Source organism: Rhinolophus sinicus, linkage group LG17 (assembly GCF_036562045.2).
Source record: "Rhinolophus sinicus isolate RSC01 linkage group LG17, ASM3656204v1, whole genome shotgun sequence".
Taxonomy (NCBI): domain Eukaryota; kingdom Metazoa; phylum Chordata; class Mammalia; order Chiroptera; family Rhinolophidae; genus Rhinolophus; species Rhinolophus sinicus.
Genome location: NC_133766.1, coordinates 10,347,970 through 10,366,674, shown reverse-complemented (window position 1 = coordinate 10,366,674; position 18,705 = coordinate 10,347,970). Strand labels below are relative to the sequence as shown.

Sequence of the window (18,705 nt, the reverse complement as noted above, 5' to 3'; positions counted from 1 at the left end):
TAACAATAACACAAAAAACCATTCCCTTACCTGCATCTTTTTCACATTTCATTCTTATCCCCTTAAGGCAAAAACTTTCAATTATCTTAGTTGTTTCTTTTTCAATTTAACCTACATAAGTCTTAATAATATACTTGTATCTCTTGATTTTCCAATTTTAGACATTATTGATTTTCTTCTGTTATATCAGGATTTAGCTGTTTTACTCATCTTACCCTGTCTCTCTCCTCGCCCGCTAACATATTTATACCACAACTTTTAGTTTCAGCTTTCTGATTGAATCTCTGTTGAATCAATGATTATTATAATTAATTACAATATAATTAATCATGTAATAGAATTAATTATGTGACTATAATTATTATGATTATGTAAATATTGTTCATTGTTGAGCTGTGGACTATACTATGTGTATTAGCTTTTGCTGTAGCTAAAAACAACCCCAAATTTCAGTGGTTAACAAAATATGTATTGTTCATATTTCACAAGGGTTTTGGATCACTTGAGACTCGGCTGGGTGCTGCTAGCCTAGTTTGGGGTCAGTTTGTCTTGATTTTGTGTATCTTCTCATTCTGAGATACAGTCTCAGTAGGTAGACACTGTCTGGGGCAGAAACTAAAAGCAGACAGAACCAGACCCCACAAACACATTTATAGCTTTTGCCTGGATGTGGCATGTGTCACATCTACTCACATTCCTTTGGCCAAAACCAGTCACGAGGCCAAGCCCTAGGTCAGTACGGTAGGAAGTCTGCTCTGATCAGAGAGAAGTAAGGCAAGGGAATGAATAATTACATGGTTATGGATAATGTAATCTACATAGCATGGTACAACATTTGGTTTCTCTTAAGGTTAATAATTGCCTCCCTTTTTTGGTTTTATATTTTCTTAGTCTTCTATGTTTCTCTCATTAATTCTTCCCTCAGATTGCCCAACAGAGGTCTTCTCAGTGCACTCAAACACATCAAGTGATCAATCCCATATTTTTTTAGTGGTATCCCTTCTGGAACTCCTCTTTTCTTCTGCATCTCTTATCTGGGCTGGTTGCTTTCCAGGCCTGTGCATAGACGTCACCCTGGGATTACACTTAACCACTGTCCTGGAAGTTCTCTTCCCTTCTTTCCTAGATTCTTCTGTTTTGTGGATCCCAGGTCTTCATCTTTTATTGTTTATTTCCCAATTTTGATGGAGTATCTACTCCAGCAGCTCCCCCTTTTATTTACTCCCTGGTTTTGGTGGAGCATTTCCTCCAGTAGCTGCCTGAGAAAGGTAAATGTTTTGAGGTCTTCTTTGTTGAAAATGTTTCCATCACAGTTGTTGGCACATTTCACATGCTCAGAAAAGTTGACGAATTAATGAGAATTGAATGAATGAATAAGTAGCAGCAGTGTGGTGAGTATAATGGTGATTGGACTGCATGGGTTCAAGTGATAGCACTGTCACTAGGCATATGACGTCTGTCACTAGGCATATGACGTCTGTCACTAGGCATATGACGTCTGTCACTAGGCATATGACGTCTGTCACTAGGCATATGACGTCTGTCACTAGGCATATGACGTCTGTCACTAGGCATATGACGTCTGTCAGGTTTGTTCTGTCTCAGTTTCCTAACGTGTAAAATGGGGATAATAATACCTGTGTCAGGGTTGTTTTGAGGATTAAGTGACTTCATATATATAAAGCATTTATACAGTACCTGGCACACACATAGTAAGCATTCAATAAGTTTTAGCTGTCTTGATTGTTCTTAATGAATAATATGAGGCAAGTAAGATAATATAATGAAGAAATGAGTAAGAAGCCACTTACCTCTTTTTTTAGTTTAATCATTTTGAGGGCAGTTTTAGGTTTACAATAAAATTGAGAGGCAGTACTGAGAGTTCCCATGTACCCCCATCACCTACACGTGTACAGCCTCTCATTACTAACATCACTCACCAAAATGGTACATTTTTTTTTACCAAGGATGAACCTACATTGAGACATCATAATCACCCAAAGTCCCTAGTTTACCTTGAGGTTCATTCTATGGGTTTGGACAAATGTATAAAAATAGTACTAAAAGTCAAATCCACACATGACCTTTGCAAAGATTGTTGGACAGCAGTGATAGGGATAAGCTAAATGTCTAGAGCACAAATAACTTACGCTAAATCACATGATTGTTTTGTGAAACTAAAAGGAACCTTGTAAAATGTGTTGCGTCGGGCATCCAGTTACTTTGATGTAGTGCGTTTCCGGGTCCTCCAGGTTGTTGACCAGGCGGCACCTTTCCCCCCAGCCCGCCAGAACATTGTGTTTCCATGAACAGATGAAGTGCTTACACATTCATAGACTGAGACGCCAAGAATTCAGTTGGGTTCTCTCATTGCTCCAAGCAGATTTCTGTCCTCTCAGCCATGACAACTCAGGCTGGGCTTTGAATACTGATGGCAAGCTCTTTTATTATTAATCAGGGATTTGTATGAATTAATTTAAGAACATAAGGGAGATGGGCGCTTAAAATTAGAATTAAACTTAACATCCTAAATAAGATAAATGGTACTGCTTCACGATATTTAAAGCTCTGGCAAATAAAACAGCTTGGTAAGCCTTGATGATGGACTAAAAGTATATACCCTCAAAGTGAAGTTGCTAACTAAATACTTTTTGAACTCCTTTATCAGAAAAAAGACACTTCCCCAACTATAAGGTGGGTAACAATCACAGTTTTGAAAGGACATCCAGTTCTTCTTTGTGTTGACTATGTTATGTATGAACTTGAGAGATTTCTCTACTGATTGCTTAGGATTCTTTGGGATGGGGTAGGACTTTATTTAAAATGTTTATCTAGCAGGTTCAACCCAATTTCAGTCTTGCCCTTAGATGACTAGCAATTACATTTATTGCACTTAAAATTTTCTATGAGCACATAAAGAAATTTACTTACAGTCATAAAATGATAAGCTACATTTGCATCCCCACATATTTAAAATAAACACAATTATTGTATTGCCTGAAATGCATATATTTGGATCTGTAACTGTCATAGCATATGAACACACACATGTGTGCATATATATGATGCCTTTTAAGTAAAATATTGATATTCTATAATGAAATTATTTTGTTATGCATAACTGTAGTTCCTGATATATATCTTTGTTCAAGTTGTAATTACTACTAATAGAGTACGACATATATTCCTAATTTGAGAAAATTACATGGTGCTTCCTACTGATATAGTAATTAGGACACTGTCTATATTTTTTCTATATTAATAGAAAAACGTTTTATGGTTATGCTTACTAGTCAGAAAGCTGTCTTTATATCAGATGTTTTAAGGTCCAAGTTTATAGCATCATGGTGTTATATGTACTCATTTTTTTAAATTTAAATTACCACGTGTATTACATTTTTTTTAACCATTTGCAGAAATGTTTAGAAATTGAGATAATATGAAGAGAAATGTAAAGGAGAAAATCTAAAAGCCTGTTAAGTTTTTTAAATGGTGGTTCAGTTTTTATCAAGCCACATTAATATAGCTGCCCACATGTGCCAAATATTTATGGTTTTTCCAAAAAAAATAAATCTTTTAAGGATAAGGAATGATTTAAATAATTTGTAAAGTATATTTAAAATATGAGCAGAATATTTCTTTTTTTTTCTTATCAGTCATCAGACACAAATTATGTCTGTGTAATTCTTGTCACACACATTTCTCAAGTCAGTGCCATATACAATAGACACTAAATACGTGCTTATTGATGATATTTAAATAGTATTTTAAATCCTTACATAATTTAAATTTGTTTTAGGACAAATGTAGCAATATAATAACATTTGAACAAAATAGATGACATTATTCCAATGCAAGCTGTCTATCATCGTTCCCCCCAAAAGCATTCATGCAAGTACAGTTCTTTGGTTTTCTATAGATTCTTATCTAATGCACTTCCAAATTCCTCTTTTGTTGGGCTATGTCTCTAGTTAAGTTCTTTCCTTTCTACCTTTGTAAAGGTACAATTGTTACACCATTTTCACATGTGTTGACTGATCCTTTCGAATATTTTCAAGGAGGTCAACTTTCTCTTGATTCCATTTCTTTCCCTTCTTGCTTTGTTTTAAATCTGTGGCTCATATCAGAATACAATTTACATGCTTTTGTCTTGACAAACTGTTACAAAATCTGGCAAAACTGTTAGTATTAACCTAACAAAAAAGCAAAAGATTTAAGAGGCAGAGTCAGTAGAGTAAGGCTAAATTTATGCTTTTATTTAAGATTTGAGGAAGGAAGAAGAAAACGAATCCTCTTAAATAACTTTACATTTGAGTATATGTTATTTTGGTTGATTGTTGATGAAAATATTAATTTGAAGGAATTTTGTTTATTCACACTAATAATTGAGAAATGTCAAATTATGCTCATTTGCATTAATGCAGTGATCACCATTTAAAAATCAAGCCTATGTAATACTCGTACTTTACATCAGAAACTCATATTTAATACAAAATTAGACAATAGTGAAAGTAATGAAAATCTTATGAGCTTTGGCAACTTATTTTTTTATTGTGGTAAAATATACATGGCATAAACTTAGCATTTTAATCATTTTTAAGTATATAGTTCTATGACACTAAATTCATTCACGTTGTTGTGCAACCATCACCACCATTCATCTCCAGAACTTTTTCGTCTTCTCCAACTGAAACTCTGCGCTCATTAAACACTAACTGCTCATTCCCCACCCCTTCCTCCAGCTCCTGGCAGCCACCATTCTACTTTCTATATCCATGAATGTGAATATCTCATGTAAGTGGAATCTGTCTTTTTGTGACTGGCTTATTTCACTTAGTATAATGTCTTAAAAGGTCATCCATGTTATAGCATGTGTCAGAATTTCCTTCCTTTTTAAAGCTGAATACTATCCATTATAGGTATACTGCATTTTGTTTATCCAAATATCCATCATGGACACTTAAGTTGCTTTTGTATTTTGGCTATTGTGAATAGTGCTGCTGTGAACATGGGTGTACTAATTTTTGTTTGATTTTTTTCTAACATTTTATTATGAAAAATTTTCAGCATACAGAAAAATTGAAAGAATTTTACAGTGACTGTCTATATCCCTACCACCTAGATTCTACCACTAATATTTTACTATGCTTGCTTTATGATTATCTGTCCATCTCTTTATTCATCCATCAGTCTATCTTATTTTTTGATGATCAAAGTATTTTGCAGGCAAAAATACTTGTAAATGTTTCAGCATGCATATCATTAACTAAAAGTCAGTATTTGGTTTTTCTTTGAACATAACATTTATATATGATGAAATGCCCAAAATTAACTGCACATTCGATTAATTTTGACAAATGCGTATACCTGTGTGACAGAAACTCCTATCAACATATAAACCTTATTGTCACCCCAGAAAGTTCCCTCATGCACCTTCCCAGGTGGTTTTGTCTCCTGTTCTACAAAGGTAACCACTGTCCGGATACTTTTTCTACTGTAGATTGATTTTGCCTTTTGTAGAACTTTATATAAATGGAATCATAGCATGTACTTTTTGTGTAAGGCTTCTTTCACTTAGCGTAGTGTTTTTGAGATTCATCCATGTTGTTGTATAGATCAGTACTTCTATTATATTGCTGAGCAATCTTCCATCATATGAATATGTCATTATTTATTGTCTTATGAAGGACACCTGGGCTGTGTTCAGGGCACCTTACTAGTGCTGTTATTACTTAGTTTACACAGGATGAAGTGATATCTCCCTTGCTTATTCCTTCACTCTTAAGTCACTACCATTACGGTTTAGTAAATGCTTGCAAAGGGATTTTTTTAAGTTCCCTGGTAACTCAGCAACAACATTTTTTTCTACCTTAGATCTTAGCCAGTGAAAAAGTTCAAGTTGTTGCTTATTTTAAATGTGTGTCACACTAGGTCATAAGGTAGTTCCATTTTCAATGTTTTGAGGAACCGCCATACTGTTTTCCACAGTGGCTGCTCTGTACACTTGAAACTAATTTAAAAAAAATTGTATTGTGCATATTGTTTTGTGGTTTTCTTTAAAAAAAAAAAAAGATTTTATTGGGGAAGGGGAACAGGACTTTATTGGGGAACAGTGTGTACTTCCAGGACTTTTTTCCAAGTCAAGGTATTGTCCTTTCAATCTTAGTTGTGGAGGGTGCCGTTCAGCTTCAAGTTGTTGTCCTTTCAGTCTTAGTTGTGGAGGGCGCAGCTCAGCTCCAGGTCCAGTTGCCTTTGTTAGTTGCAGGGGGCGCAGCCCACCATCCCTTGGGGGAGTCGAACCGGCAACCTTGTGGTTGAGAGGACGCATTCCAACCACCTGAGCCATCTGGGAGCTCAGCCGCAGCTCAGCTCAAGGTGCCGTGTTCAATCTTAATTCAGGGGGTGGAGCCCACCATCCCTTGCGGGACTCGAGGAATTGAACTAGCAACCTTGTGGTTGAGAGCCCACTGGCCCATGTGGGAGTCGAACCGGCAGCCTTGGGAGTTAGGAGCATGGAGCTCTAACCGCCTGAGCCACCGGGCCGGCTCTGTGGTTTTCTTTTTAATGCTGGTAAATAAATTATTCCACAGGGAGCTACTGCTTCCATGCTAGGCACATCTTGAGATCTTAAACTGCCTCCCAACCCTATCCCTATCCTCAAGTTTTTCAAACAACATCATGGGTTCACTCTGAGGGAGGAAGTGGAAGTAGGAGGCGTTGTGTAGTTTCCGGTGGTTGTAGTTGGGAGTTCTCACTTAGCCAGCAGTGGCAGCCGCGAAGGACAGAAGACAGGGATAGGAGAGGGGAGACAGTCGTCACAGGTTATGGATGGTTCACATCAGCCTCTACTGCGGTTGTAAATTGAAACTCAATTTTTTTTGCAGAAAGAAATTCAAGTCGACCTGTTTGCAGTATTTCATTTGCTAATTAGACAGTACTGCACCATACCATCTTTGATGGAATGGCAAGGTGACAACTCGTACAAATTTAAACATACCACCTTTGCCATGTTTTCGTCTACTCTATGCATGGTGTACATGCTTTGTAACTGTTCTCAAAATACCGGAAGAACATCAAGACTTGTTCTATCATAGAGTCTCATGTTTAATTTGTGAAATCCCAGAGAAAAATCTAATTTAATAACAAAAAAAATCTGCATGATTTAAGGACAAGTAACTAAGGATATCAAAGAAGCATTTAAAATATTAAAACCCACTCTGTATTTTCCAGAAGGTATGAAAGTAATACTACTTAATAGGTTCGCTGCCACCCTGCACTTTCAAAGCACTTTAGAGTCATTCATCTGTCTGAGGTGGGACAGTATTAGCACCTTGGTTAATAGATGAGAACTTTTTCCCCCTGTGTTTTACTGTATTTGAATTCCAGAATTTATCCAGAACTGTCCAAACAGTCTTGTGGTCTTTTGATGGCCTAACAAGGATTCCTTTTAATAATGGCTTTCTCCCCTTATGTCCTAAATATTTCAGGGATATTTTTTTGGAAAGAGTTGTTAAAAGTAGATACAAAGAATTGTCAGCTTTTGTGGTAGCAGTAAAAATAAATTTAAACTGAAAATTTGTAAGAGATGATATTCATAGAAGATACATAAAACAATTATATATAAAAATAGCTGAAATACCTCATAAATTTGGATAAACTCTTTAAGCAGATAAAGCTTTAATGGGCACCTAATAATCATGGTTTTCCTTTCCACAAAGAGAAAGGAAAGAAACCACGGGTGTTTATTTCCTGCTTTTGTCATAAATGGTTATGAGGATAGCATCTCTGCAAATGACTGGTTATATTATTATTTGAACTAATAATCTTAATTTGGACCATGTTTATGTATGGCAATTTTGTAATTTGAAGAAGTAAAGTGTCATCATATTCAGATATCTGCATGTGCTGGTCTTTGTTCAATTAAACACACGACATTTTGAAGGCAAAAATTCCAAAGCCTGATTTATTTTATCTATGCTTATTTACAAGTATTTTTAATCCTGTTCTTGTTTTTGAGCTTCTTAATACTGCATAAAAATATTAGGTAGTCTTAATGTAGATATCTCCAGCACTTCTACAGAAAGTCATTGTCAGAGAAATCATTCTAATTCAAGGTTAATTAGTGTACCATTAAAATAATGTGTTACAAAAATTAATTACATTGCAGGTCAAGCAACGTGTTAAAAAGCATAGTGTAAATGTCTGAGAGCGCATCATCCTCCTTGAAACATTGCTATACGGGTGCCACCCTTCTGGAAAATATATCTAAAGTGAAAATCACTACTGAGGTCCAGTCAGAGGTGTTTCCCCTAAAGTAAATTTTTGGCACCACTATATGGGAAATTTAAAATATAACTCCCATTAACAGTAAATGTGTTGCTTGTCTGCTTTCCCATTGAAACACCTAAGGATTTATATTTTAATATTAATTGATGTAGCCCTATTGGGTTAAACCTAAGGAAAAATCAGGAACCTAGTAGAGAAGTAGAAATTATCTATACATCTTGTGGTAAAAGTACTAGATACATTATGTTTTCTTACTTAACTATTAGGTAGTTCTGGTAGGTGTCCGGTGTAAGTATATCACACATCATTTTAATTATGTAGTAATTCTTGTCATTAGTTTAATTTAATAGCCATAAAATGTACACTAAAAGTTAGAACTAAAAAATGATAGAGTTTGAAATTTCATCTGACTCTTTTAATGTAAAAGCTGTGAAACAGTTACATTGAACTATAGGATATTTTATACATTGATATTTGTTCTGAGAGTCTTATTAGCATATCTAATCATTCATGTGGAGAGTTTGAAATTAGTGCCCTGGTAATAGCAGGCCAGTACACATTAGAGTTACAGACATTGTAATGCAGGAAATGCTGTTCTCTACTCAACTGTGTATATTTTCCTTGGCTTTTTGAGTTGTCTCCATTTTTTAAAATTCTTAGTGGGCTCTGAACAAAATCGTTTTGCTACTACAACAAATTGTGAATGATTTTCCCGTGTTTTTTAATTTACTGCTCCCCTTCTTCTTTGAATTTTGTGAAAGCCTATTGGAAAACATATTCACTGGTAAATAAAAATAAATTGAGCAAGTGAAAGAAAAAGAAAAGAACAATTTGTAAGGAAGAAGTTGTCTTTGTTTTTTTGTTTGTTTGTTCCAAGCCTATCTCCTGGTTTAATTAATTGAACTAATAGGTGGTTGAAGAGAGCCTGAGAGATAAAGCGTACAAGTGGGTTTAGAAAAGCTTTCTTGAAAGGTGCTTTTTACTTTAACGCCATTTTTGTCCCAGCTTGTATATCTACTTAAATCTTTTCTAAAATGACATAAAGCAGGGATTTCAAGTCAATGTGGAAAAACATTCCATTCCTTAAAAATGACAACATCATTACCACCCTCAAAAACTAGCGTTAAGCCAAACATCACTCATTTCTTTAGAAAAGCCTTAGCTTTGGGGGTTTTGTTTATTCATTGGACCAAGTAGGCTTCTTTCAATGACTAAAGATTTTCTGGTGGTGGAGAGTAGAATTAACTCATTGATAGTAACTGTGAGTTTAGGTAGAAAACGGTTAACTTAAATTTCCCGTATTTAGTACCTCGTCTAACAGTTTATCATCTATTCTATTTTACAAGTAGCTTTCAGTCAACGTTTAAAAATAGACACCAAATAGACTGTCCTAGTGTTTTTGAGATATTTCAGAGTGTAAATTTGGGACGTTAAGGAGAAATGTTTAGTTTCAAACTGATTAAATTTTCCTACATTTTAAGGAATAAACGAGTAAATTTAAATATACTATATTTAGATTGTGATTTCCACCTAGATTTAAGTACTCATTTATTAATCCATGTGACTTCTTTCATCAGAAGAAGTGAACATAATAATTTAAGAAAACTATCCTTTACATGTATGAAGTAGTACTTTAAAATGCACAAAGCATTATCTTGCAGCTCATTCATTCAGCAAATATTATTGGTTTTATTGTTGTTACTATTTTTCTCATCTCCACTCTGTAGATGAGGAAATTGATCAGGCTGAAATAATTCATTGGGCTAGAACATAACAGATTCCTGAAATAAAACTTAGGGTTTCCAATTGATTTCGAAAAGTCTACTGCTTTTCCCACAGAGCGTTTTATATCAGTCATTCTTAGAATAATCAACCACAGTTTTCCATAGGACTTTATCTTTCTTAAAACATTGTATCTGTTATATGGCCCCACAACTGGATTAACAGAGTCATGTATCTTTTTCTGTTTTCAGGGCAGAGCTCTCCTGCATTGGGCATGTGATCGAGGACATAAAGAACTAGTCACAGTCTTGTTACAATGTAGAGCTGACATTAACTGTCAGGTAAGTGATGAAGAGGGAGCTTTTTAAAAAAAAAAATCGAGGTAAAATTCACCATATTAGCCCTTGTAAAGTGTACAATTCAGAGGCATTAATATGTTTAACAACGTTATACAATCATCGCTGCTACGTTCCATATTTTCATCACCCCAAAAGGAGACCTTGAACCCACCCATTAAGCTGTCACTCGCTGTATCCCTTTCTGGGCTGTTCTTCTCTACCATAGCTCTGCTTATCTGTTCATGTGCTTTCTTAAGTATTACTTCAAAATATGTTTTAATATCCTTCCCTACTTATTCAGAATTTTCCTGTTATTTTTTATGTGCACTTGGAAATCGTCTTTCCAATCCTTGCTTTCCCCAAGCACCACTAAGTTAAAAAACAAACTAAAACAAAAGAAATAAACTGTTGGTGCACTCGTATCTTTTATTTGATTTGGATTGTTAGGGAGTGTTTTGGAGGGAGAGTCCCCAAGTTAGGCATAGCCTGAGGCTCTTGCCTGTGGGTTTCCTGTATTCTGTTTGTCTGGGGGCTGTAAAACAGACAACCAAAAACTGCCTTATGTGGCTTTATAGAACACTCTTTACTGCACATCAGCTCCACGTAAAAGTTCCATGTAGGTTTTTAGGATGGATCGGTTAGGACTGTGTGCCTGGTCAGTGTTTTCCTCCTCTGTGTATTCATTCATGTGACCACTTTATATTGACCCTAGCCTCGATTTTCCTTTGTTATTGATGATCCTGATCCATGTGATCTCGCTTCAGTTGGGGAACGTTTCTGGCTGTGTCAGTTTGGGTTGCTAACATCCTTCCAAGTCAGAGGGCTTTTGGAGATGAGCTCTCTGAATAGCTTTCCTCGTGTAATTTCTTCTTTGGTTTCGTCATTGAAAACTCTTTTAACATATAGACAATATAAACATAATAAATGGAAGGACAGGTTCATCCCCCTCATGACTCAGTCTTTCTTAAACAGCATTATTATTGACTGGCCAATTGGTTGCCAAAAAGGAAAATCAATTTTACTAGAAGTATTTGCTTGGCCACAGATCTTGGTTACTAAACCAGCAAAGACAGGCTGATGTTATCAACTATCTGAAGACTAATTTTTACCATTAGCCTGAAATGGAGGAGTAATTAGAGATGCATCTCAATCTACTCTGTGTTTTCCTGTCATTTTTACCCTTCACTGTATCTCTTACATAGTTTTATTGCACTGCACTTTTTACATTCTGTGACTGATGGAATTGGAACTTTAAATTTTATTTCTAAGAAAGATCCTTTACAGATTTCATTTGTTATCTAGCAGTATTAGGGACACAGTTTTGTCTCTTCCACTGCTTGGTATTGATTTTTAGTTCAACTCTGGAAGCTGGGTTTTTAACCACATTTGCGATTAGGATAGGGGTTAAATACACACACGTGCACCCCACAGACCTCTTGAGTAACTTTGATCTTTCAAGCCCTGGAGAAAGATTGAAACTACCTCCAAAGCACATGAAAAACTATTTGAATGCTGAAGATTTATTCCTAGGTTTATTGTAAAGTGATACCAAGGAAATGAGCAGGAGTGGGGGAGAAGTCGCAGCATTGTGGTGTTAGGTGTCTACACTGCGGACTGGGTGTTAGGAAATGCCCAAGGAAAATGTTTTGTTTGGGTGGTACTGAAACGTTTAAGAACCATGTGATTTATAAATTATATAATATTGTGGTTTATATAATGGCACAGAGCAGCACGCCCTCTCAGTAAATACCTCAGTGAATATGTGTTGTAAAAGATTTCAAAAACATGAGAAAACAGTAAAGATTTTGTAGGATGTCAGATGGGCACTTGTCTTATTACAGAGACCACTTCATGGACGGTGTAGATGCCTGACCACTGCGCTGTACACCTGAAGCTGAAGCTGAATAATATTGTATGTCAGCTGTAATTTAATATGTACATAGTCACAGGATATGGAGTACAGCATAGGGAAGAGAGTTAGTGGAATTGTAACAGCCATATACCATGTCAGAGGGGTAATAGATTGGGGGAGGTTGATCACTTTGTGAGGGCTGTAAATGTCTTAACTATTACATTGTTTTGTACACCTAAAACTAATAAAAATAAATTTGTATATACAAAAAAAATGAGAAAACATAAGCTGTTAACTAGACTTGTTGTCGTGATCATGTCACAATATATACAAATATCAAATCATTATTTCGTGTACCTGAAACTATGTAACGTTATATGTCAACTATACCTCAATTTAAAAAACAGGAATACGTGTGGAATGAGAGAATAAATGAATGAATCTGAACAAAAAAGAAATTCCATATACATATACACTGGGGGTGCCAAAAAAACGTATACATGTGACTTGTGTCTTTTGTTATCGGTATATATTGAGTATTACAATTTTAATACAGATTTTTCTTTCCTTAAAATGTGTGTACATTTTTGACACCCTCCGTAGTTTTATGAAATAAACAGAAAATATTAAAAAAAAAAAGAATGGAGATAATGACAATTCTAGATTTGACCACGCTATTGTGGAGTTTAAAATGATGACAGTAGTTCCCTCTAGCTCAAGGCTATTCTGTGACTCCTGGCCAGACCTACCCCTCCCCACAAGTTCACCAAGCATATTGCAGCCAACGGAGGCTTCCCAAGCCTGCTGCTTATTATGTCGCTGACCTGGTCAAAACTCTAATGGCTGTACTGCCTATAGGATAACTTCCACATTCTGTAGATTTGAATTCAGAGTTCTCCAGCATCTGAAAAACAAACCAACCAACCACGAGAAAGGTATAAAGCAGTAAATATTAATAAAACCATTTGTAATTCTATTGTGTGGGGGGAGGGGGTCGATATAAAACAGTTTTTTAGTATTTACTATATACCAAGCATTTTATGTGTATTGTCTCTTTTAGCCATCACATCAATCTCTGTGGTTTAGGTGTATTATTTTCTGTGTTTTCCTGATGAAGAAACAGGAGCTTTGAGAAGTCATAGAGCTATTAAGTGACAAAATCTAGATTTGAACATGCCATTCTGACCCCAAAGCCAGGCTCTTAACCTCTCCACTATAAAACTGGAGTACACTTCATTCTCATCTTTATTTTCTCTACTTACATGTATATAACATTTTAAGGATACCTGGTACAATATTGTATGAGAGTAGTTTTCCTTCATTATTTAAAATAATTGAGATTATAAAACACATTCATTGAGGCACATGTAGTACAAAAAATCTTAAGAATACAACTTAATCCATTATATATATCTTTTATTTGCCACAGCTTTAATACAAAGTAGTTAGCACCTATATCAAATTAGAACATTTCCAAAACCCCTAGAAGGTTTGTTTTCTTAAGCTACTTCCTGTCAATACAGTCCTCCCACCCCCATTCTGACTTCTCTCACCATCGATTAGTTCTACCTGCTCTTGAAATTCAAATATATTTGGAATCATATATATTCTTTTGGATCAGGCTTATAATGCTCAATATAACATTGGTGAGAGTCATCCATGTTGTTATGTATATTATTTGTTCCTTCATTTTATTGCTCTGTGACATTTCATTGTCTGCATATACCCAATTTATCCATTTTCCTGTTGATGCACATTGAGTTTTTTGGGTTTTTTTTTTTTCTTTCCGGTTTTGGCTATTATGAATAAAGCGCCTGTGAACATTCTTAAACATGGGCATACACCTGTATTTTCATTTCTTTTGGGTACATACTTAGGAGTAGAATTGCTGAGTCATGTGGTAACTCTGTGTTTAAACTTTGGAGGAACTGCTTATGGTTTTTCAAAGCAATTGCTCGTTTTCATTCCGACCAGCGGTGTATGAGAGATCCCGTTTCTCCATGTCCTCACCAACACGATTGTCTTTTGATTCTAGCCATCCTAGTGTGTCTCCTGGCATCTAACTGTGGTTTGGATTTTCATTTCCCTAATGGTTAATAATGTTAAGCATCTTTTTATGTGCTTATAGGCCATTTTTATGTTCTTTGGGGAAATGTCTGTTCAGATCCTGTGCCCATTTTTTTAATTGGGTGGGGTAAAAAAAGCATGGTATGGTTCTTTAGAAGAAAAATCTATTATGAGATTTAATGGATTCAGGGCCACCCCAAATCATCATTTGTGACTCATATTGCCATCCTGTCACCTATCTGAGATACTTCACCCTGAGACGTGGGTGAAACCAGCTTTGAAAGGACCAACTATGGTGATTTGACCTCAAAGGGAAAATATGCATGAAGAGCCTGAAGGGTGTGAGTACAGGGAGGTGTTAGTAGTAGTGGGACACATGAGCTGACTGCCTCAATCAGAGCTTATGGCATTTTCCTTTCAATGTCTCTCTTCGGGCACCACCCTGGTGGGAGAAAGGAGCACTGCTTGCCCCCATTGGACACGAGGTAAAATGGCAATGCCAGCGAAGAGTAGTAAGTTACACAGTAATACCTAGATCAACCATTAAAAACAAAACAAAAAAACTGCAAAGACATTAAACAAACACTACAGAGAAATTAATAATTTACGTGAATTCACCAGTGAGGTCATCTGAACCTGGAAGCCTTTGAATTACAGATTCAATCTTTAACTGATAAAAGACTGTTCACATTTTCTGTTTTTCTTTTGTCAGTTTTAATAAGTTGGGTTTTTCAAAGAATTTGTCCATTCCATCCTGAGTTGTAAAATATTGACCTACAGTTATTCATAATATCATCTTGCTATCATTTTAGTCACTCTAATGTGTGTATATGATCTCTTTTTTACATTTCTGGTATTGGTGATTTATTTTTTTATGGATTATTCTTGCTAAGGATTTATCAACTCTATTGATCTTTTCAAAGAACAAACTTTTAGCTTTGTTGATTGTCTTCATTGCACATTTGGTGTCTGTGTCATTGGTTTCTGCTCTTTATTATTTCCCTCTACTTTTTTGGATTTAATTTGCTGTTCTTTTTTCTGGCTCCTTAAAAGGAAGCCGAGATCATTGATTTTCAACTACTTTTTCTAATAGTTGTACTTACAGCTATATGTTTCTCTTTATGCACTACTTTAGATGCATCCAGGGGATTTTGGATATATTTTATTATCTAGTCAAAATATTTTTATAATTTCCACTGTGATTTCTTTCTTTGAATGATGAGTTATCCAGATGTGTGTTGTTTAATTGCCAACATTTGGTTATTTTACAGTTCTCCTTCTGTGTTCATTTTTTGTTTGATTCTATTATGATGAGAGAACATAGTCTGGAGAGTTTCAGTATTTTGAAATTAACACTTGCTCTTTGACCCCTTATATGATGTATTTTGGAGAATGTCGCATGTTCATTTGAAAAGACTGTATTTTGTAGTTGTTTGGTATAGTCTTCTACAAATATCATTTAGATGAGTTTGGTTAAGAGTTGTAATCAAGTGTTCTATATTTTTACTGATTTTATCTACTTGTTTATCAGTTACTGAGAAAATTGTGTTAAAATCTGATTATCTGCTTTTCCTTTTGATTATGTCCATTTTTATATACCTTGAAACTATGATATGAGATACAAATTTAATATTGTTTTGTCTTCCTGTTGAATTGATCCTTTTTTTTCTTTACTGAGAAATGGCCATTTTAAAATCTGTTGGTTTTTCTTGCTTAAAATGTATTTTGTTTAATGTTATATAGCCACATCAGCTTTTCTTTGGGTAGTGTTTGCCTTGCATATTTTTTTCCCTATCCTGTTACTTTTATCCTTTCTCTGTCTTAGTCTGCTTGGGTTGCCATGACAAAATACCACAGACTGGGCGGCTTCAACAACAGACATTTTCTCATAGCTCTGGAGGCTTCTAGTCCAAAAGTAAGGTGCTGGGCAGGGTTGGTTTCTGATGAGACCTCTCGTGGCTTGCAGACAGACAGCTAGCTGTCTTCTCACTGTGTCCTCACCAGGTCTTTCCTCTGTGCGCTTGTGGAGAGATCTCTGGTGTCTCTTTCTCTTCTGACGGGACATCAGTCCTGTCAGTTCAGAGCCCACTCTTATGACCTCATTTAACCTAAATTACCTCCTTAAAGAGCCTTTTTGCAAATACAGTCACACTGGGGGTTAGGGCTTCCACATACGAATCTGGGGTTTGGGGATGGGCACAATTCAGTCTGCTAACACTATGTCTTTATATTGAAAAGTGTTTTCTTGTAAATAGCATGTAGTTGGGTCTTGGTTTTTATCCAGTCTGATAATCTTTGTCTTTTAATTGCATTGTTTAATTACTTAACGTTTAATGTAATTACTGCCATCTTTCTATTTCTTTTCTGTTTGTCCCACCTGCTTTTTGTTTCTCTGTTCTTCCTTTCTCAACTTATTTTGTATTATCAAGTATTTTTTTATTATTCCATTTTACCTTCTTTATTGGGTATTTGCTATTCCTTTTAGAATTGTTTTTTTAGTGGTTATGATAGAAATTACAAAGTAGTCCCTTGACTTACAGTCTGCCTTAAATTAATACTTTTGCCATACCCTGAAGAGTGTAAAAATCTTAAAATGGTATAATTCTGTTTATCCTTTTTCCTGTTTCTGTTGCTACAATTGTGATATGTTTTTATTTCTATATTTGCTTCATACTCACAAGATACTGTTATGTTTATTCACATATTTACCCGTTCTGATGCTCGTTCATTCCTTTTTGCACTTTCCTGGTTCTATCTGGTATCTTTTTTTTTTTTGCCTAAAGAACTTCGATATTTCTTAAGTATTGACTTGTAATGATGAATCACACTTAATTGTTTGAGTATGTCTATTTCACTTATAGTTTAGAAAGATAATTTTGCTTGGTAGAGAATTCTACTGTGTTGGCCTGTTTATTCTTTCTGCCCTTTAGAGCTAGCATTTCATCATCTTCTAGCTCTCATATTTTCTTTTGAGAAGTTAGCTGTTATTCTTATGGTTGTGCCTCTGAAGATCGTGTGTCTTTTTTATTCTGACTGCTTTTAAGATGTTGCCTATATATTTTATTTTCCAGCAGTGGTTAGGTGTTTTGGGGTGTGTGTTTTTTTTAAACTCTGCTTGGGGTCCACTGAACTTTTTGACATAGTTTTCGCTGATTTTGTAAAATTTTTAGCTCTTGTTTCTTCAAATATTGCTTCTGCTCCATTTTCTTCCATCATCTGGAATTATAGTTTTTCATATGTTAGACCACTTGACAGTATTCTACATGTCATGTATTCTGTTTTATTATTTTTGTTTTGTTTTTATTTGTGTTGTATTGTCAGTTGTTCTCTCTGTGCTGCAGTTTGGATAATTTTTGTTGAATTGTCTTTGTCTTTGCTAGTCTTATCTTCTGTTAAGAGTCTGCATTGTGTTCTTAATTATAGACATTGCAATTTTTCAATTCTAGACCATTTAATTAATTTCACCTTTTCCCTTTTTCTGTTGAAAATTTCTATCTTTTCCTTTATGTTCTTTCACATATTTGTAACAATCATTATGTTCTTGTCTTCTTAATTAGCTGAATTATCTCTGAGGCTGCTTCTTTTGGCTGTTTTATCTTTTCTTCATCTATCACAGTTTCCTACTTGTTCACATGTCTTGATTTAAAAAAATTTTCTTTTTTCAAACAATTTCACATTTACACAGACAATAAGAGTATATTTGAACCTTAAACCTTGAAATAGAAGACTATTTTGCTAAGATTATACCCTATCACCCCTATATAAACAAGGACATTCTACTATATAACCACAGTTTATTCTTCATAATCAGGATATTATCACTGATATGTTGCTACTATGTAACCTTTTATACGTCATTCAAGTTTTGCCAGTTGGCCTTAGAATGTGTTTTATAACAAAAGAATGCAGTTTAGAATTATACATTGCATGTAGTTATCATGTCTAAAAGAGCCTAAAGGAGGACACTAAAGATCTCCCACAGAAACAGTTACACAGTTTCTTGACCTTTATGACTTTGATACCTTCAAAGATTATAGACCAATTATTTTATAGAATGTTTTTCAATTTGAGTTTGATGTTTCCTCCTGATTATGTTTGTCATTCGTCTTTAGCAGGGATATTATAAAAATGATAATACATTCTCATTGGAACCTATCTGATGGCACATACCTTCAATTTGCTCCATTATTGATACTTATTTTCATCATTTGTTTAAAGTGGTGTCTGCCAGGATTCTTCACAGTAACATTACTTTTGTTCCTTTGTAATTCATTACTGTTTTGAAGGAAGATACTTGGAGATTATGTAAATATCGTATCTCCATCAAAATTTCAATTTATTTAGGCTTTTTTATACATCGGTGTGGATTCATAGTTCCCGATTTTATGTAATTGTATAATACAGTGTTATCATTATTTAATTTTATGCTCAAATTATCCC

The 18,705-nt window shown here is 35.0% G+C and overlaps 1 protein-coding gene across 1 annotated transcript in view; it reads left to right on the top strand.

Annotated features, from left to right (window-relative positions):
• The window catches only part of ACBD6 (acyl-CoA binding domain containing 6), a 141,620-nt gene that overhangs the window by 64,585 nt on the left and 58,330 nt on the right, over nucleotides 1–18,705 (top strand). Inside the window, exon 6 of the mRNA XM_019733268.2 lies at nucleotides 10,260–10,349. Coding sequence (XP_019588827.2) covers nucleotides 10,260–10,349 — 90 coding nt within the window. The remainder of the gene's footprint in view (nucleotides 1–10,259; nucleotides 10,350–18,705) is intronic.